The sequence below is a fragment of the Centropristis striata genome, chromosome 2 (assembly GCF_030273125.1).
Source record: "Centropristis striata isolate RG_2023a ecotype Rhode Island chromosome 2, C.striata_1.0, whole genome shotgun sequence".
NCBI lineage: Eukaryota > Metazoa > Chordata > Actinopteri > Perciformes > Serranidae > Centropristis > Centropristis striata.
Genome location: NC_081518.1, coordinates 31,185,661 through 31,207,041, shown reverse-complemented (window position 1 = coordinate 31,207,041; position 21,381 = coordinate 31,185,661). Strand labels below are relative to the sequence as shown.

The 21,381-nt window shown below is 38.1% G+C and overlaps 2 protein-coding genes across 2 annotated transcripts in view; one reads left to right on the top strand and one right to left on the bottom strand.

The window, feature by feature from the left end:
• Positions 1–8,488, top strand: part of LOC131986171 (saccharopine dehydrogenase-like oxidoreductase) — an 11,595-nt gene extending 3,107 nt beyond the window's left edge. The window contains exons 3-12 of the mRNA XM_059351002.1: positions 1,044–1,124; positions 2,967–3,096; positions 3,204–3,253; positions 3,334–3,464; positions 4,671–4,788; positions 5,168–5,287; positions 5,440–5,496; positions 5,623–5,734; positions 6,546–6,627; positions 7,097–8,488. Coding sequence (XP_059206985.1) covers positions 1,044–1,124; positions 2,967–3,096; positions 3,204–3,253; positions 3,334–3,464; positions 4,671–4,788; positions 5,168–5,287; positions 5,440–5,496; positions 5,623–5,734; positions 6,546–6,627; positions 7,097–7,187 — 972 coding nt within the window. The 3' untranslated portion in view covers positions 7,188–8,488. The remainder of the gene's footprint in view (positions 1–1,043; positions 1,125–2,966; positions 3,097–3,203; positions 3,254–3,333; positions 3,465–4,670; positions 4,789–5,167; positions 5,288–5,439; positions 5,497–5,622; positions 5,735–6,545; positions 6,628–7,096) is intronic.
• Positions 8,489–11,634: 3,146 nt separating this feature from the next.
• gcfc2 (GC-rich sequence DNA-binding factor 2) lies at positions 11,635–20,611 on the bottom strand. Its single transcript, XM_059352510.1, has 18 exons — positions 20,230–20,611; positions 19,875–19,976; positions 19,154–19,381; positions 18,471–18,716; positions 18,278–18,378; positions 18,033–18,184; positions 17,624–17,807; positions 16,604–16,727; positions 15,984–16,035; positions 15,680–15,777; positions 15,224–15,423; positions 14,974–15,118; positions 14,022–14,143; positions 13,304–13,380; positions 12,955–13,021; positions 12,706–12,852; positions 12,426–12,562; positions 11,635–12,106 (listed from the first exon to the last, which is right to left on the bottom strand). The coding sequence occupies exons 1-18, from the start codon at positions 20,552–20,554 to the stop codon at positions 11,974–11,976; spliced, it is 2,640 nt and encodes an 879-aa protein (XP_059208493.1). The 5' UTR covers positions 20,555–20,611; the 3' UTR covers positions 11,635–11,973.
• Positions 20,612–21,381: the final 770 nt, after the last annotated feature.

Below are 21,381 nucleotides of genomic sequence, written 5' to 3'. Positions count from 1 at the left end.
GTGTGTCTGGGAGGGGGATATGGAGAGTATAGTTACTGGGAGGTTGTTGTAGAAAAACAGGGGTAGTTATGAAGAAATGTATTATGGTTTCTGCATTGCCATTGTTTTGTAACCCAAGGGGCCTCATATAACCTTTACACTTTGTGTGTGTGGATTGTATTGATAAGCAAAAGACCTTGAGATGTCCAGTTGTCCTATTATATGCAAGAGAAGTAACTGGCTTCGACCTTTTCATGATGTACTTACCCAAGACAATTTAGATATAATCAGAGACTTAGTAATGTTTATTTAAGTTCTTGGTCTGTCTATGCATTCATGCTGTAAAGATTTACCAGAAGCATGAGTATTGTTCATCACAGGTTAAAACTAGATAGGCCGATTCACATGCTTTGCAAGTTGTTCTACAATCTTTGGTGTGTTCTTTAGTTTTTACGTTGTTATGTGGAAACAACATGGATGCTACAAAGAAGATGTAATTTTATGCTCAGCATTTAAACAACCCTTTCATAGCTTCTTCCAGTCTTTGCATGGCAATGAAAAGCAAAAAAAGAAATGGATCAGGTGAGCCAATAATGTGTGCCAGAACATTCCCCAAGTTTCCACGTTGTTCTGAATTTAGGGGGCATTCACTTGAATTTGGCTGCATCTGCCCCAAAATATAGTGGGTTCTACCTTCCCCCAATGCACCACCCTTCCCTTAAAAATTGCACCAATACTTTTTCCATAATCCTTCAACAGTTCAGCATTGACAAGAACACACACTCTTTCATTGTCTTAACAAGGTAAAGCAATATTATTTATTCTGAGGTGGTTGTTTTTGAACAAATTTGAGCCCCTTTGTTTGTATGATTTTGTATTTTATTGCTTTTCTTTATGTACAAGCTTCTAAAATCAAATTGCTTCATCTGGGATAAATAAAGTTGTTTGAATTGAATTGAACTGAGAACTATGACTGATGGGGAATTAGCTGTTAAAAATTGAAACAGTGCATTAATAAGTGTCTGTCTCTCTGTCCGTCTGTCTGTTTATCTCTCTGTGTATAGTACAGGTTCTATGGCGAGCCAGTGGTCAAAGCCTGTGTGGAGAATGGAGCCCACCATATTGACATCAGTGGAGAGCCTCAGGTTTGCATACTGTGCTGTATTTCTTTTCTGTAGTGTGTACACAACATTAATATTATTTCCAGCAAATTCATTTTGTCTACTTCTGAATATTATTTCTTAGTTCCTTTTGTTCAGACAAGGGTAAGTAGGAGATGTTTTTTTTTTTACCTGACATGTTTCGACTGACAACTTCAGTCTTCTTCAGAGGTGTCAGCTGATCGCTGTGACGTGTCTTTTTGTGGAGTTCCTCATGGGGCGTGGTCAACCTGACAACTGGCAGGTCTGTCAGGTTGACCACGCCCCATGTCAGGTAAAAAAACATCTCCTACTTACCCTTGTCTGAACAAAAGAAACTAAGAAACAACATTAATATTGACATACTAAGATCATGTTTTTCTTTTCTTTTCTTTTTTTCTTTCCTCTGTTTGTGAGACCATATCGACATATTTTGCCATCTCAAATACCTGTTATTTCTAAACTTCAACATATATATTTAAAAGCTTAAACAATACAGGTGAGACAAATATAAGTTTATGGGGCGATTGTGGCTCAGTTGGTAGAGCGGTTGCCTACTGATCAGAAGGTTGGTGGTTCAATCCCTGACCGTGGCAGCCTATATGTCGAAGTGCACTTGAGCAAGATACTGAATCCCAAATTGCTCCTGATGCTGCCTTCATCAGTGTGTGAATGAATTCTCAATGGTGGCACCAGTGTGTCCTGGTATAATTTCTATGCATGTTTAGGTTATCATTTATCACTAAAAACCTGATTAAAAATAAATACACCCTGCGACCGTGAAATTCTTTAAACAGAATACTAGCCAAGGCTGTTAAATGTTGTTGTCTTCTGCTATTTACCGTTATCCTGCTGGACACCGGATCGTCAGCGTCTCCTTCACCAAAGGTTTTGCCCGAATAGAAACATTTCCAACCAGCACTGCCACACTGTCTGTGCTCTAAATGTAAAATATTCACCGAACTTGTTTGAGTTTATACTTTTATTTCCTAAATCTCCGTCGCTGCGTATTTCTGTAATATGTCTATTTCGCTCCTGTTGTTTTTTTTTAACGGTGCACTTTGCTAATAAAGCTGACTTTAGGGGGAAAAATCCTCTTTTTGGCCGTATTGCACCCTTCGGTGTCATAAACTCTGGAGGCCAGCCATCTGAATCGGGTATATATTAGGGTGTGGTATTTAAATGACGCTTGTTTCGAGCCGCCACATTTATCAACAGTCATTCGATCATTCTCACGATGTGATTGGCTGGATACGAACATTTGATAAATCACTCGTAAACCCTGTCTTAAGACGAAATATACGCTCAGATCTGCGCTCGTTTCTACGTTCCTTTGATAAATGAGGGCCAGTGTTTAGTGTAGTGTAAAGCGCTTTGGATAAAAGCGCTATATAATGGCACTCCCATTAAGTTTTTGACCTCTCTACACTATCCATTTTGCCTAATAAACTATGTTAAGTTAAATTCAAATATGCCTCCAGATGTCCTTAAATTCAGTGCGCGTGTTTGATTAAATTGGAGCCGTGCTGTGTTTCATGCTGTAGCTTGTTAAAAAACAAATCTCACTTGGCAACATGACAGCAGTTTCCCCTCTATGTCAGATGGTGGTCTGTGTACAGCAGCATGTGTCACTGAAACACATTGGTGCTTCATGTTTACTTGTGTTTTGAGGCTGTGTCTCGGTTACAGGCTTTCTAAAAGCTAAACATCATATCATCACCTCACGACAGAAGTCCACCATAAATTAAGTTTGATAAAGTTCCAAAAATCTCTTGAATTTCATTCATAACATAATAACAATTCATTCAACAGGCAGTGTAAAAAACTCTTGTGCATGTTTTTCTCCAGTTTCTGGAGGGTATGCAGTTTAACTACAACAGCCAGGCAGCTGACAAAGGTGTGTACATCATCGGGAGCTGTGGATTTGACTCCATACCAGCTGACATGGGAGTCCTCTTCACCAGGGACCAGTTCAAGGGTAGGCACATACTGATGTGGACCCAAACACACAGATGCATAAACTGATACTAATAATGCAGGGGTCCAATCACTCTCTCTTTCTCTGGTGTGTTTGTTCATCCACAGGTACGCTGACTGCAGTGGAGAGCTTCCTGACTGTCGGCTCAGGAGATGAAGTATGGAACTACATTACCCATCAGTCCAAGTTGTCGACAAGCTTTTTACGTACTCTAATAACTCCATCTTCCTCTATCAGGGCGGTTGTATCCATGATGGCACGTGGCAGTCAGCCATCTACGGCTTCTCCGACAGCCAGAAGCTGCAGAGTCTCAGGAGGAAGTTTAATCACAAACCTCTGCCTGTTGTCGGCTCGAAGCTTAAACGCAGGTATGAAGAGAATAGTTGCCTCTTAACTTACTTCAAAATAAAGTAAATACTTTGCTTTTCCTTAATAGCGCTCACAGCCAGTTCGTCAAACTTCTTCAGTATTATCTGTATCAGTATTATAATAAATCCTGAAATGAAAAAATACTTTAAACAGGTTTTCTCTTTTACATATTTATACTTTTCTATTTATTAATAAGTGTTTTATTTAAAAGCGGACTTGACTGCTGTGACTTCTATTCATTTCAGGGGACTTTTTTTCATTATACCACATTTATTTATTTCAGGGGACCTTTATTTCATAAAATCTTTCCACAGAATGAAGTAATGGAGGCCATTGTTTAATCCTAGAAAATTTGAAATATAATAACTCTGACCTTATCCTATCCTTAAGGAAAACTTTCAAGTCTTTCTTAAAACAGTATAGAAACGCTTTCCATGGAAAAACAAAAGGGACATTTTATACAAAACTTTGGGATATATTTTTGCAGAGAAATGGGGAATGTGGAACGAACTGTAGCCACAGCTGTGACAAAGTTTTTCTTATTTTATTCTAGACCAGACAGACAGCAATCAGTCATTAGAGTGATTCTTGGCATCAGGAATAACATGTTTATATAAGCAGCAATTACAACATGGTTGTCGCTGACAAATTGCGTCATTTCAGTAAAATCCATATAGACTGTATATATTTATATAGTTTATGGTAGAAACTGTTTATTTATAGGGTATGATTAAAATATTCGTACGTATATATGATATATGTTATATGTGTAAATAGGTATGCAATATACTTACTAAAAATAAATAAATAGAATAAAAAAATGTGTTCTATTTGGATTTTTTGATGAGTCCAAGATGTCTATCTGCATTTAGCAGGAAACTTTACATTTGGAAAACAAACTTGCTAGCGCTCTCTGGTGGACAAACCATGGAATGGCAACACTGTCTCAAAATGACCTCAAACATTCAGTATCTTTGGTTTTTAGTTATAGTTTCTTGTTATGTATTGGACAATAGGATTTGTCTTTATGAGACAGGAACAGCCAATAATATTGCTCTGCTGAGACCAGTTAACGGTGCTCTTGCCATACTTGGACAAAACACCTTTTTGTCTCAGCAAGATAATATACTTCAGTTTGTCCTCCACTTTTTCATGTTGAAAATGTTGCATTTTCTCTGTTCATTTCTTTGTATGTGTATTTGTAGGGGAAATTTGTTCTTCAGTAATGAAATCCAGCAGTATACGTTGCCGTTCATGGGCTCTGATCCCTCGGTTGTGAAGAGAACTCAGCGCTTCCTGGTGGAGGAACATCAGGAAAAACCGGTCGGTCTTTCATTTCTGTATTCTTTTTACTCACAGTATTTTGTGTTAGTTTTCCTCTAATGGTAAAATTAATTCTTAATAGTGTCCTTGTAGAGAAGCATCATGGAGACTGTAGTGTGACTAATGTGAATAATGTTTTCTAATACAGTGAGCATGTTTATATGGGGAAGTTGGGATAAGTGACAAACATATTGCCATCTTGTTCCAGAAGTTTCTTTAATTTGTATAGGATTACATTTTGACCACATAGGCTATCTAGTGGTGTAACTTATAGTCAAGAGAGTTTTTTTGAGTTATGCAGGAACATCCTTGACTGTTTTCAGGTTCAGGTGGCTCCAACTTAAACAAAGTGTGTATATTATTGCCTCTGCAACTTTAGGTTCAGTATGGAGCGTACGCAGGAATCGGAAATGTTGGCAATGTAATCAAGCTGATGTTTGCTGGCATGATGTTCTGGTTCTTAGTCAAGTTCAGCTTTGGACGCAACCTGCTCATCAAGGTAAACAAACATGACCTGTGGCATGACATAATTAAATTTACACTGAACTGATTCTACATATTATTGAAACAAAGAGGTCAGAGTGCACATACTGCATGCTGGAGAATGTTTAGGTGCTTATATGTATCTGTTTTGTGTACCCACCTTCTCAGCACCCAGAGTTCTTCTCCTTTGGACTCTTCTCCAAAGCTGGACCGACTCGAAAGCAGGTAAAATCCTGACAGAACAGAAAATAAGAGGTTTATGCACCAAGTTATCAGATCCATTTAGTTTAGTTTAGGTAGTAAAGTATGCTCAAAAGAAAATGCTTATGTGTGTGTCCATGTGTGTATTAGATGGAGGCTTCATCCTTCCAGTTTGCTTTCTATGGAGAGGGCTACACAGAGGGACAGGACCCCTCCCAAGGAAAACCTAACGCCAAGATCCGCACACTGGTTCAGGGGCCAGGTAACTAAAAATCCTAGCGTAGTAAAAGATTTGGCCTTGATGTAACAAACTTGAGTTTCCCTCATAAAACAGTGTGGTTCGAAATAAGTTACACCCTCCATGAATGCAGGAATAAAATGTGAAAGCACAGCTGTGGAGCAAGATGAACCATGTTTGTTGTATTCAATACTTGTTTCTGTCCAGGCTGGGTAATAAGGGAAATTAAGCCCGGGTACCCACCTGTCATCTCATTTCCCACTTTGTGCATCCTCAGTTCATTTCCTTCCCTGGAGAGGAGTCGAGGCAGCAGGCATTATACAAAAAAGACATCCATGCTTCTGAGCAGTCAATTAATGATGACACAATGCACAGCTGCATCACCTGTTCATTGCCACGCCCCTTTTTAACGTCTCAGCTGTCTCTGTAGTTCTATTTGATTAATTTGCTTTTTTTTTTATTCACAACTCCAAATTCTTAAGCAAAAAAGCTAAACTTTTCAAAGCTGACTGTCCATATCAAACAATACATTTCCTCTATCTGATTGTACAAACAAGAAAGCTGTTAAAAGGTATAACCACTGTAATGAAAGAAATGTATTTAACTTTTAATACATTTTTCTTGTTTTATTACAACTTTTAGTCCCCCTGGTGGGATTTGTAATTGTGTAATAACCAAGGTTTTTTTTTTCCCTTGATGGTTTATATTTCTGGGTCACAGGCAGGGGGACCGAGGAGGCACAAAATAGACAAATGAGAAGAGAACCCAGTAAGACCTGTTCAACCTCTTCCTTGTTGTCTTTAATCTTATTTCATGTCTTTCTGTTATCATTTAGAGTGTGGATATGTGGCCACGCCCATCGCCATGGTACAGTCTGCTCTAACAATCCTCAATGAACCCACAGCGTTGCCCAAGACGTGAGTTCTCACACCCCAAATCTACAACCTGAAATTCTTTGCTATATTCCAAGTTGTAGAACTCTCCCTGTTGAGCCAATATGGGAGGTGATATCACACATTTCAATTATTTAAATGTCCCAGTTAAACTCCATGTGTTTGGTTTCCAGGCTTTTTGTTTGTTGAGTTTTAAGAGAATTAGGTTTTTTTTTACCCATCTAGCCATTCAGTATAAACGGTAAATTAACCTAGGTCCCACAGGAATTGAGTTATTAATAATCTATGATAAACCAGATGGCAGTTTAATATGTTAATGCTGCTTATTTTAATAAACTAAAAACAGAAGTAGTGTAAAGTAAAGAACATATTCTAGTAGATACTAAAAAATTAGCATAATAAGTCTCCCTTATATCCATGCATTTAATGAATGTTACTTGATAAAACTCCTGAGATGTTGTTATGAAATAATTTGTTATCCTTCATTTTCCAGGGGAGGGGTTTATACTCCAGGTGCTGCTTTTGCAAAAACCACACTGACGGACCGCCTCAACAAACACGGCATCCAGTTCTCTGTCATCTAAAGTTTGTCGCCTCCCTGATGCCATACTCCAGGTTTTTCTGAGCACTTACAATACTAATATCCATAATAACAACTGGAAAGTTTCCAAATTTAGAAGAGAGCCATTTCTTCACGAGTAGAGATGGAGTGCACTTTCAGATTACTTTCCAACATCATTTTTTTAGTACTTTCTGCTTTTATCTTTACCCTTTGGTCACTTACCAGTCTTGCTTTGGCTTGAATGTGCTATTAATCTCTGCTTGTAAGACAAATGGCACAGCTGCAGTAGTGTTTTACAGCTGTGGACAGTAAAAGAACAGCTGTGTGTGAATGGGTTTAACCAGGTTATTGCTAAGGAAAGGAGAATTTTGGCCAGTTTATGTCATTCTTATTCATATTTGTAGCTAATTTAAAATGGTTTGTGCACCGTCAGAAGGAAAAAACAGAAATGTGTAGATGGCCCTCTTATCATACCAAAGACTGGTTGCTGACATTTTTTATAGAGGGAAATTATAGTCTATATGGCATTTACTTACACAGGAATATATAGCTCAACAACAAATCATATTTTCTCTTTACAACCTGTGTTATTTAATAGTAACTGTATAGCAGGCTGAAAGCTTCATAGTATTAAATGCCATTATCCTGGACATTATTTCCCCTTGCAGGACTCAGGATAAGTAAATTAGGCTTTTTAAAAAAAAAAGGAGAGAAAAAAAAGCACACTTGTCTTGTCCTTGTGACATACAGCACCTTCACATGTACAAGGAGACATTAGTCACTAAGTAGCACTAACTTATCTGTGTGTTGTGGTTCAGTGGAATAAAGCTGCCGACAGAATAGAAACCTACTCTGTGTGTGTGCATGCACATGCTTGTCTTTCCTGGCCTGGCCTGTTAAAAATCCTGATTGCTTCACTTTTGACAGTAAGACTATCACTAAATAATCCTATTTTCATCAGTCTTTCGTTTTTTTGAAGCTGAATGTTGCAACAATTCACCTATACAAATGTTTGCTTTTGATCCTTGTCAGAAAATGCATCCAGTCGTTTGTGCACAAAACAGCATGAGTTACTCCGTCAGACTGAACGGATCCTCTGCGGTTTTGTAAACAAGTGTGTGGTTTGTTTGTTTTTATCTGAAGAAGTTAGTTGCTCCTATGGACTGTAGATGTTTTATCCACAAAGTGATAATGTTGATCTCAGTTCTTGTTTTTCATGTTTGAGCATTATGTGCACGTGACAGATGTTTTGGGGTTTTGTTTTGGTGTGCTTTGCTTTGTATGGGCCTCATAAATAGAAAATAAATCTGCTAATACAAAGAAGTCTTGTGTCTTTTTCACACAGGTTTTCAAGATTTGTGGTTTACATTCGTAAAGAGGGAAAAAATGAATTGATTCTATTTTTTGGAATAAGGCTGTAACATAACAAAATGTGGAATACATTTAGGATGCACTGTATTTTGAAAATCAACCAGTTATTTTACATTCTTGCTGCGTTTTTGAGTGAAAGGATACCATACAAGATCACAAGGTTAGTTTGCGATCTACTAGAAAACAAGTCATGCATCAGTGCCATGCTCATATACCAGCATTAAGCAAAATGAAAAGATGGTTGATGAAAAAGTTTGATGTGTAATTCATATATTCATTCTTTTTCCTTATTTAAAACCTCTGGGAAACACATTGAAGGAGAACCATCATTTTCAGTGGTGGGAGGCAGAAAATCAACAATGAAAGAATAATACAAACTTAATAAGGTTCTAGAAATTTAAAGAAATATCCTTTCATTCTCTTAAAACCCAATGAACACCAACCTCAACCTGAACAGCATCAAATCAGAAATCATTATCATTGGCCCAAATCCCGCCTGCACTTACCCAATAATTGGTCATTTATTTTTAAATTAAATTGCTTTTTATTTTTAACTATTGATAGTATAAATAAAAGAGGTGAGTAATAAAGTTATAACAATGACAAAGTTATTAATGGCTGTAGAATGAAAATCACTGTGAAATCTGAGTGTTCATGCAAAGTTTTTAAAAAAACTTTCCACTAAAAACAGTCATTAGTCAAATGAAGCTCTTTGCATTGCAGTGTTCGGCTGCAAAGAGAAGGGGCAAGTGACAGGCTGTACTGGTTGAATGACAGGTGAGCACTACAAGTTGTCAAGACACCTCAAACGTTTTCACTACAATTTTGTGACCACTGTGGATACCTGAGGAACTGCTGAGGACATGTCCACACTTCATCTGAATGATTCTCATCTCAACAGCTCTCGCTACACAAACTGTTTGGCCATCATTGAGATGGACTCAGTTAGTCTTTATATTGTCTCCACTTTCCTGGTCATTAACTTTGTAATTGGCCTCCCAGCAAATGTATGGGTGGTTTGGCTCATTTGTAATGGAACCAGAGAGGTGCTGGCCTCAGAAGTCCATCTCTTAAGCCTGGCTGTTTGTGAGATATTTAACTGCCTGACACTGCCAGCACAGCTGATCTGTATGTTCAACTTTGGACTTGTCGGTGAAAGCCTCCCTGTCGTGTTGGATAATCTGTGGATCCTGGTGTGGGTCGTCCGGCCCATCTTCCAGTGCTGTATCTGCATGGAACGCTACATGGCAGTGGTCCACCCTCTGATCTTCATCAGGTAAATGTTTAATAATTAATAATTCATTTTATTTAATAGGGCGCCTTTCAAGGCACTCAAGGTCGCCTTACAACATGGATAAAACAATGCAGAACATCATACACATCATACAATCTAAACATCTAAACATTAAGCACATTTTCTACTTCTTATAGCCAGATCTGTGACAAGTCATATTTTGTTCTGTTTCCACTTGCAGGTTCAAGCCCCTGAAGTATAAGTTGGCACAGTGTGCTCTGGCCTGGTGTCTCTTCTTTTTGATAGTATTTTTATTATGTACATTTCCAGCGGAAAAAATCGGATTGATCTGGTTTACTACCATACTGTGTACAATTTTGTTCTGCTACTTCTCAGTTATGTGTTCCCTGAAGCGGCCCGGTCCAGGAGAGAGGGAGGGGGGCGGGAGCAGAAGGGGTGACAAGATGAAGAGAAAAGCCTTTAACATCATTTTGGTTCACCTGGCATGTTTTTTGATCAATTATCTACCCTTCCTGTTAGTTCTATATTTGATCAAAGAAATCCACATTCCAACTATTTTAATAGAGAGCATTATGAATCTGGGAGTAGTCTGTGGGCTCGTCCAACCTCTTCTCTACCTGCGCAGGGCTGGGAAGCTATCCTGTGTCCCAGGGTTAAATAGGCAGAACATTTTTGGTTTATGTACAGTGGATAAATAATCCTCCCAGAAATGTTTTACTTGTGTCTTTGCATAAAGTGTGCTGTGAAAACAAGGAAAACACCAACCCAGGTGTCCACGATGATAATTTGCCTTCATAATGGGTAGAAAATTATTTTGTAGCAGTAAAACATGTTATTGTATGATCATATTGTGATGACAAGCAGAGTTGCTGGATTTGTTGTACAATTAACAGAATATTAACTTGAATTAGTTAGTCAAAGCAGAATTCTCTTCTCCGCAGATTAGATTTTCATGCATTAATCTATGTAACCTGATCCATCTCCTGTTCAGATAATGATGAAACCAGTGACATCGTACATTTTTTTTAACTGAACATATAAGGCAGAAAATTACACTTGGGGTGATTAAGAAATAGTGTCATATAGCTATTTTATTATTATTTAAGTCTATTTAAATGGTCAACAGTTGACTGAACATGCAGTACTGATGTTTAATTGGCAATTTATTTGATTTTCTTCTAGTGTTCATTTCTAGAATAGGTTGACATTGTACCTAAAATTTATAATAATGTTAAATATTATTCAATAAAGTTATTTAAGAAATTAGCCTTATAAATAAGTTTGCATTCATATCAGTGCACAATCCACATAAAAGGTCTCTTTTCATCTCAGCTAAAAAAGTAACTATAAAATATACAATCATATGAATAACAATTATTTTTTATAAATATATATATTTTATTATTCAAACACTATGTTTTGAAAATATTTTAATAATACTCTAGTTAATATTTTACCTATTCAATTCTTTGCCATTTGGCTTTGGCCTAGTCACCTACCTCTCACATGCATATGAGTATGTTTGAGTAAACTGAGTGTGTGTGTATTATGTACTACATTATATATATGGATGTATACAGATCTGTGTGTGTGAATTATATAAGTGCATATGGTAAGGTCAGGTAAAACCTGCTCATTTTCCCTATAAAATTGAGAAATTAAATAGTAGAGAGTAATATTGGTCTACTCTAGCTGTTTGACTGTATATAGCATCTTAAAAGTGTGTCTTTGCCATGACGTTGCTTTGAAAGTGAGATTATAGGTATTAGCAAACCAATTTGGGCATAAATATCCTTTGACATGACAGGAAGTATAACCTAAATAAAACTTGAGATATATTAACAAAATTCAAAAAATTTAATGAATAAAAATACACATTTATTTTTGTACAAAACAGACAGCAAATAGTTCATGACTAAAAATTGCAGGAAAGTGAATTATTTTCCCACACACTTGTTAAACAAATAATTTGTATTCTGGATTTTGGCCAAAGTGCTGGTCTGACTAGCAGTAGATATCCACCATAAGAGGACATTCTTGCCCTCATGGATTTTCCAGTAAGTGATCTAGTTCACAAAGCAGAGCCCCCTGAGTTCCTCTCCTCGCCTGTGACAGCTGCTTTCAAATAACAGTGTACTAGGTTTGCTGTTTGATCCAGCGTTCATTCCACAATGTTTTCTGTTCATACAGTCTCTTGGTTCAGGAGCTGGTGAGAGTAGATGGCATCTTCATAGTGGTATTTCTCTGCTATCGCCATGATGGAGTCATTGCATCTGATTCTACTCAAAATCTGCAGCACTTCTACCACCAATGACCTGCAGGAGGCAGGGACACACAAGGCTGGATTAGCTCATTGCATTTATGTTATTGTTAAGAAAAGTCATGATATCTGCATGAACATTTAGGATAACCACTAAATAAGTTAAACATTTGTCACATGCAGCAGTCATCACATGATGAGACATATTACTTCTTGTGCATCATCAAGTAGCCACAAACACAAAGCCGTTTCGGTATCAAAAGAAAGGAAAGGAAAATAAATAAACAGATTTGGGGGGAAAACTTGGCTGTAAAATATACGATAACAGGATAATTTAAGACCTAGGAATCTTTCTTACAGAAAGTTTTCATTACCTAGTGTTTGGATCTTCAGGACACTTCTGTTTGCAGAGGTTATGAACTTCCTGAACTAGGTGGTTTCTGAAATTCTGGAGCTGAGGCAAACAGGCATTTTCTCCTTTGAACCAAGAGAGTGGCAGACTATCTGCTATCTGCAGAATGCAAGAGAGACAGAAAGAGGTAGTGTGAGGTTAAGCAAGAGAATGTGAGTGACAGATGTCAACAAACAGATTATTATCAAGATCATGAGACAAGTGCACGGATGCCAAAAAACCCCAGTAATAAATGTAAACACCTTTTTGCATGCAGAGACAGCATTGTTGTACAGTGTCTGACTGCACACGGTGATCATCAGGTATCGGTTCAGCAGTTTGTCCAACATCAGTTCCTTCAATACAGACTCAGGAAGCAGCAAATCCCATTTTCCTATGTTACCGAGTAGCTAATGAAAAAACAAAACAATGATTAACAAACAGCAGCCAAGAAAAATGTAACTCCCCCACAGACTGAGACAATAAAAAAAGCATTTGTAAGAGAGCAGTACTTTGATGGCAGCCAAGAACTGTTGATCCCTGAAGAGACACTGAGGAGATGACTTGTCTTCAAGTAACCTGGTGACAAAAACAATCAACCATAAATAATGGATTGAAAGTACCATAGAACATCAAAGTTACAGGTTATTGATTGACAACTGTATCTAATGATTAATCAGAAATATATGTAGAAGGACTTTTTGTTGTAAATTAAGAAAAACTTATAAAAGCATGCTGGGCTAGTGGGCGGAGAAATGTCCTCAACAAGAATGACATTGTAAAGTGAATCCTGTTTCTCCTTGTTAGTCATTCAACCAATCACTAATGTTTTAACTGAAAGAGACAAGAAAAGAAACTGACGTTTTGGGGTACAGCGGGATGAAAACATCTTCATCTACGCAGCTCCTCAGTCGTCTGATCACAGCCTCTTTGAATGCCTGCAACGGACAAAAATGCATGTTCTTTAAGAGGACATATTACGCCCTTTTTCAGGTACATACCTGTACAACATGTTTACATGCTTTAATGTTCAAAAACATTTTAGACAAATATACTTGGATTCACTTTGTCTAAAATTCTCTGTTTTAGTGCCTGCCTCTTTAAGACCCTCTCATGAAAAAACCCAGTCCTGAATTAGTGCTACTACTATTAAATAATTCTGGATACAATGTTTCTGTAAGAAAACTCTATCTCCCACCTGCTTACTCTGTGGGTGGACATACTCTGATTGGGGGCAGTGGCATAGGAAAAGGAGCCAAATCTGAACGCCGTGTTATATCTCATGTTCTCCGATTTAGGCAGCCCACAAAAAACTAAGTTGTCTTATTTGTACATTTCATACATTTCCATTAACACAAACATGTCCATAAACTGTGTATCTGCCGTGCATATTATTGTACATTTATACATATTGCATGATGACATTGTTCATATCATGTCTTAATTGTTATATATTAAGGTTTTAAAATGACTGTAGAGCTTGGGACTTAATACTTAAGTGTAACTTTTAAACATTAATAACTGTCTCAAAAAGAAAAGCAGCATGATTTCGGTGTTGTCAAATAAGTGTTGGCTTTACCTTGACTGGTTTGCTCTGCTCTCCTTCGAAGATGGAATAGTCCTCATTCAGTCTGTGACACACATCAGATAGACAGACTGACTGATGGCGGGTCATGGGGTCCCACACCAGCTCCACATAAGCTAAGACAGAACAACAACAAAAAATAGCAATGTCATGTTTCGGTTTCTGTGGTTTGATATATCTGTGGTCTAAATCTACGGAAGCGCATTGCATTCACTGGATAAAAAAAATAGACACCTTTTCTCGTAATTACGAGATCTTTTCTCGTAATTATGAGATCCTGATCTCGTAATTATGAGATCTCTGCGATATGAGATCAGGATCTCGTAATTATGAGATCAGGATCTCATAATCTCATACGAGAAAAGGTGTCTATTTTTTTTTATCCAGTGAATGCAATGCGCTTCCGTATAAATCAGACTGGTGAGGGTAAGATGGTGTGTTGAGTGCTTGTTTTAACATCGTAAATCACTCAAAAATAACTGGATTCTAGCCTGCTTTCTATTGTGAAGAATCACCCTGTTACTGCAGCAGCTAGTGGAAGAGGAGGAAACAGAGGGAGACAAGAAACATTTTGTTTTTAGAGGAAGAGAATAGAAATAATGAACAGGTACAGCAACTATAGTAAAAAAAACATATTTTCCCCTCCAGAAAACCATGTGCAGACTTGTTGTTAAGTGTTGCCAGACTTCAATAAGTAAAGGGACATTTCTGACCTGAATTACATCGTCACAGCTCAAAGGCATGTGCGCCTTCAAACAGCCTTTACCAATCTCTATGTGCTCCTTATCTAGCATTTAACTTATTAAACATAATGGCTATTTTTTTGGATAGTGATGGAAAGGTTGTATTATGTATGTAAATGAGACAAGGAAAAGTCACACACTATGCATAACAAATATGTGTAGGTGTGTGCGTGTGTGTGTGTGTGTGTGTGTGTGTGTGTTACCTGTTATTTTGGGTAGGACAGTCTTTTCTATGACATTAGACAGTGTCTGTCTGTCGGTGTGCTCTAGCTCCTCGTGGCCATGACCATGACAAAAGGTCTCCACTGCTGTGAACCACGGGAGGTTTTCAAAGTCCTGACTAGTGTCCTGAAACACACAAATGACATTGGACGCATGACGTCATAATTTGTGATCTAGCATCTGCATGCAAGGCATGCATGAGCTGATCTCTGTGTTTGTGTCCACGTGTACCTTTAGTGGGTTCCACGCCAGTAGCTGATGTCTTATGATGGGGTTCAACAGCTTGGGCAGACATAGAGAGATGTAGGCGTTGTGGTAAGAGTCAGAGTAAGACCCTCTCCATTCTGCAAACCGGGAGAGAATGTTCTTAACGTTGCAGAACTCGTCCTGCACGTCAGAAAACACAGCCTGGGACCTCGTCAGGATATCAGCTGGAGAGGGAGCAGAGAGGGAAGGAGAGCAAGTCAGACAAAAGCAACCAAGGGATCACTTAATTTCAGATTTCTATTTTCTTCTACATGGGTTTTTATGCATTATCTAACGTACAAGAAAGAAGAAAAGGTTGCAGTACTCCGAGTACTGGAAGAATTTTACTGTACCAATTTTGTAGTGTTAAAGCTGTTAAAATAAAGCACCATAGGTCTAACAGTATAAGCTTTTAGTTGAACCGATTTAATTCCTCCATACCCGTCTTCTTCTGCAGCTGCTCCTCCTCTTCTGCTGACAGCTGTGTGTCCTCAGGTAGATCAAAATCTTCTTCAGCTTTAACACCAGAGTCTGCCTCGCTGCAACATGTCAGACAAATATCAAATATCTGTAATAGTGGAGTGCAGTGCCTATTGCACCTTGTACTACCCTCACATTTTGTATTTCTAATTTACTTCTTAATGTCTTTATGTTTATGTATAAACTATATCAAGTATATATATTTTTTAAAAGGGAAATACGCCAAAGAGGGAATGTGAAAAGTCTTTATTATAGTTATAGTCACCCTTGAGTTTTGGTTCCATTGGTTGAGCTTCCACTCTGCTCAGCTGAGCCATCTAAAAAAGTTGGATGAAAAATTCAGTTTGTCAGTATTCACTTCGAAGACTACAACCCTGATTTAAAAAAAGTTGACATATTGTCTAAAACAGGAAAAAAAGGTATACAATCATTTGCCAATTCTTTGTAACGTATATTAAATTGAAAACTGTACAAAGAGAATGTATTCAACCTCTTATAACCCACTTGCTTGCAAGAGGCTTAGGGTTAGACCTTGTTTTTTAACTGACATTTAGTCACATACTAAAACAAGAAAACTGCAGAAAAAAAGAAGATGTTAACTTTCAAATGAAACCTCATACGTGCATTTTATCCTGACAGTTGTTCTGTTATAAGCTTAATTGTTTTGGGTCCAATCTGAACCCTTCTGCTACCCCTAAGTGAGGGTTTAAAAAGTTAATATTTAAATGGGTCAGCTTTTGTGTTTGTAAACATACACTTAGAATTTGATACATTTTTACGGTTGTTATTTACATTTTACACAGCGCCCCTACTTCTGTGGAATCTGGGTTGTATTTTTGATACATTTTACTGATGCATGTACAGACACACAGAGATGTAACTCACAGCTGAGCTGCTGCAGGCGGTCGGCCTGCTCCTTGATCCTCTGTCGTCTCTGTGCTAACAGTGCATCCGTCTGCTCCGACAGCAGAGAGTGCAACTCCAGTTCCAGCGAGTTGATCTCAACAACCTGTCAACAATCATCAAATCATCCTCAGTCAGGAAATTATCATCATCTGTTTTCAGAGGGGAGTTACTTCTGTCTGTGTGTAGAGTTACTGGACAATACATGCTGGTAAATGTGCAACTAACTAAAGGTTCTATAGAGAGGTGACAAAATTACGTATTTTTCATTTTCTTCTGAGAATTGGCCTATGGGATTTTTGCATTGGATTTTGGATCATTGCAGAAAATAATCTCTGTGGCAAACACACGTTTGTGATGCTTACGCGTTTTGTTCAGCAGGATAATCATAACAAATGAACACCTCTTTTGTTATGTTTCAAGTGTTAATAGATCTGATGAAAGTAAAAAGCAAACGTTTTGGTATGGCGAACTCCACAATGGTCACATGACTTCTACGTCACTACTGTTTTGCTTTAGGTGCTCTCCGACAAGCTAACCTGCCGCTTGACAAGTTAGCGAATCCGTAGCCTAATAAATTGTTTATTAACTAAATCAACAAGAGTTTGCAAGAGCCCTGAAAAACACTACTAGAGGCTGTAAGGTGGACTAGTGAGGGTTCCTGTCCGGCGTGATGACGTTTAATGTCCCAGACCAGCATCGCAACGTCAACATTCACAAGTGGGGGTATTAACTAACATATTTTATGTTGCACATCAATACACAAACATTTCTTCAGCCTGTGTTAACACGGACCTGATTTCAGTCATCCAACCAAAAACCCATTCAAAGTCCTCATTGGGTTTGGAAGGATAGACCCCATGGCGCTAAAATGCTAACTTACTCCCTGGTTTAAGAACTCATTCCTGTGGCGCCCAATTATATCAACTTCATTCATTATTCATTATGAGCATATTAACTTTTACAGTGGCCATTGACTGAACCAATTTACTAATTTCTCACCTTCTCCCGTTGACATTCTACCAGGTTGTGGACATAGAGCGTCATTGCCCTGTAAAACTTCAGCTGGGTCTCTGAGGAACCTTCCTCCAGAGCGTCCACAGAGGTTGAAGCGCTTTCAACATCGCCCTCCATTCTCCTCAGCTCTGCCTGTCGTGCTCTGTGCACCTCCTTCAGAGAGTCTAGTCTAGAGAGAGAAAAAAAGTAAAATAGAGGAGTTGTGGAAATTGAGGAACATGTTTGTTTTCAACACATGTACCACTTGGCAATGTGGAATCTTTTCAAAACTTTTAGGACATTTTGTTATCACAATATTAAGGCTTATCAGTCAGTATTCTTAAATGTTTTCACTATTATGCCAAATTGATGATGTGGTGGAACATTATTGCAAATAAAGTGAGAGGAAACTTACTTTGCAGTGATCCTCTTTTTCACCATTGAGACAGTAACGAGAGGAAGAGTCTTTGGGATTCTGACCCTCTTTGATCTCTTCTTTTGTTCATGTCTGTCTCGCCTGCGGTGACTGCTGCTGCTGTAACTGCTGGATTCACTGCCAGATGGGCTCTGAGGGGAAGGAAATTTTAGAATAAATTATATGAAAGCTGCAGTACAGCAAGGAATAGTTATATTGATAAAAGGCTTGAGTGTTCAGCCTACCTGTTCTCCTGGCCGTCTCTTGACTCCCTTCTCAATTTGCGTCTCTTCCCAAAGTTCCTGCTCTTCTCCATCAGTTCCTGAGAAACTGCCTTCACTTTCTCCTAGATTACACACAAACATACAAAATAATCATAAAGCAATAAAATGCCAATTCAATGTTATGCTAGACAACGCCAATACAATCTTTTCATACCAAGTTTCTCTGCAATCCTCTCCCTAATGCTCTTTAATCTTGGGGCAAATTCGATTCTTCTCTCATGATCATCTGGTTCATCATCATCATCATCCACTCTGTCTTCTTCATCTTCCCTGCTGTAGTGATCTGGGGTGCTACCAGCGGAGCTGTGACCATCTCTTCTCAGGGAGATGTATTCTTTCTGGGTTTGAAAGGCACGACGCTGCCTCCGGGCTGCCTCTATCGCTCTAGCATTAGGAATAACTACAGTAAAGACAAAATGAAAGAAACAGAAATTAAGGTATAAACAAGGAAAATGTATGGAAGACAAACCCATATTCAGCTGTTGACAGTTTACATCCAAGAGGGAGAATTGTAAAATAAATGTATAGCTTTAATTGGCACAAGAAATCAATAAACTACAACATAAGATTTTGTAATTACAGGAAGCAATATCTCCTGGTGCATATTTATTAAAACTACAAATACTGATCCAATTTGTCCATCTGAGAAGAACTTTTCACCTCTTTGGGACTGTTGGAACAACATCGCTGGGGAGTATATACTCTTCAGCATCTTATTAACATCTTTAATCGCCATTGTAATATAAAACATGTCCACACCAACAACCATCTGTGGATTTAAAAGAGTTTTTTTCTCCAACATACACACATACAGTGTACACCCACAAAAACATATACCTGGCTTAGCAGAGGAGCGACTGGAGTCTGAAGCTGAGCTAGCTGAGGGAGACCTGGCATCAACTTCATCGCTGTCGCTGTCACGGTCATTGTCGTCATCATCGTCGTCGTCATCATCATCATCGTCGTCGTCATCATCATCATCATGGTGCAGAGGACGTGGTGAAGCCCGACTGTCATATTCTTTCCTGGGAGAAGCAGATCGTGGGACACTCCCACCTGCTGGGGCTGGAAGTGAGGAAAGGGAGGCATGCCAGCAAGAAAAAATTCAAAGTATGTTGATGTTGGCCTAAATTGTCACACTATTATCTAGATTAGTACAGAAGATGAAAATCTCAAATATTGTATGTTAAGTTCGTAGGGTTGACAATCCTAAATCATTTTCAGCAGGCAAGACTTTTACATAGGCAACTTTTTGAAAACAATGAACCTCTACACCAGACCAAAAATTAACCTTCTTTGCCTGTGCTGATATGCTAATGCTCTACCCTCTCCTTGCTACCAATCCATAAATAATATAAAAAAAATTAACTTGTTTTTTGCAATTAGTGGTATTATGATATGTAGTCTGCCCTCATCATTATGAATGGTGTGATCAAAATATTTGCATTTGTTTTGTATTTAAATGAAGATTTGTGTATATAATGTGACATTTATCATAGTGACCTGCTAGTGTGTCAGGGTCATGAGTGTTTCCAATATGAACCAGTCAGGTACATACCTGTTCTTTGGTTGGTCTTGGCAGGTGAAGCCTCCTTCTTTCTGACTTGAAACACCACAGCTTTATCAGAGGACTTCTTCAGTTTAAATGTTGGTTCCTCAACTAAGACAGTAAAAACAAAATCAGAGGTGATGGAGAAAAATCCTACACTAACACTTCTGAATAAAGGTTTTCTCTCAATTCATCTATGTTTTAAAACTTGTTAACATAACAAAAAAATCATCTGTACTGGACATTTAACATTTATTTCGAGTCTTACGTTGCTCTAACGTTTGTTACCACGTTGAGAAAACGTCTGCCTAGATCCCACATTTTAATATATTGATATTAAAACGTCATATTTACATTTGCTTACCTTCTTTATCGTCAGAGAAACTGAGGATTTCGTTTTTTGTTTTTTTCTTAAACCCATCTCTGTCTTTATTCCTCCACTCTCTTTCTTCTGTGACCTCCAACGTCTCCCCTTCTTCTTCGTCACTGCTACCCGGCTTTGGAGGCGTCGCTTCCCGCTTGGAGCTGCAAGTTATGCCGCGGCCTGGGGCCAGCTTGGACGGCTTATTTACCGCAGCTGGAGCTTTCTCAGTTTTCTCGCCATCTCCTCTGTCCTTCTGCTCATCCTCCTCATCACTGGAGTTGTCTTTTCTCTGTCGAAAGTTCCTCCGGGGCTTTTTATTGAACATTTTTGCTCCACTTGCATGGAGGTGGTAACTGAACTGAACTAAACGGGTGTACGTCACGTCAGAAAAAGTCGCAAATAGTAACGTAAAGCAATGCCGCAATGCATTATGGGATATGTAGTTTATATGGAGTGGCTACCCAAACTGGAGAGAAAACTAAGGCAACTTTCATTTAAATTGACATTATTCAGATTTTTAAAACGGCATTTTAACTTAGCGCAGTAAGCTGTAATATAGGCCCCTTTATTTACAGGCTAGACCATCCTTATCTGAGCCACCTGTTCTACTAAGTAGGAATAATATTAAGGAGACACTAATAATGTATGGCTGTTGTCTCAGGATATTTTCTGGGACAACATACCAGCAAAAATCAGGTGAGTCGAGGAATAAGACTAACTGCCCTTATATTGACATTTGACAACGGTTTATACACTCTGTATGTGACGTTAACTTAGGTCAATGTTTGATGTTAATTTAGGAAAAATACCCCTTTGTCCAAGGTATCTGGATTGATATGTGTATCTTTATTGCTAGCAAAGTTGATAAAGATTTTAAGTTGTTTTGGAGTGATGTACTATTTGGGCTCTTTGACTTAAACAAAAATAAAGAAAAACTCAATGAAATATTTATTATAAACCTCATCATACTGATGGCGATGGCTATTAAAACAGTTGATATTTGTGAACTATTTAATATATTACTGTAAGCTCTTCCCCCCTGGCGTAGAATATACATATAATCACACTGTTAAAATAATCGCCTAAGTCATTTTTTGTCAAAATTGTTTTTGTTTTTGTTGTTGTTGGCTAAATCATCTCCTCATTACCTGT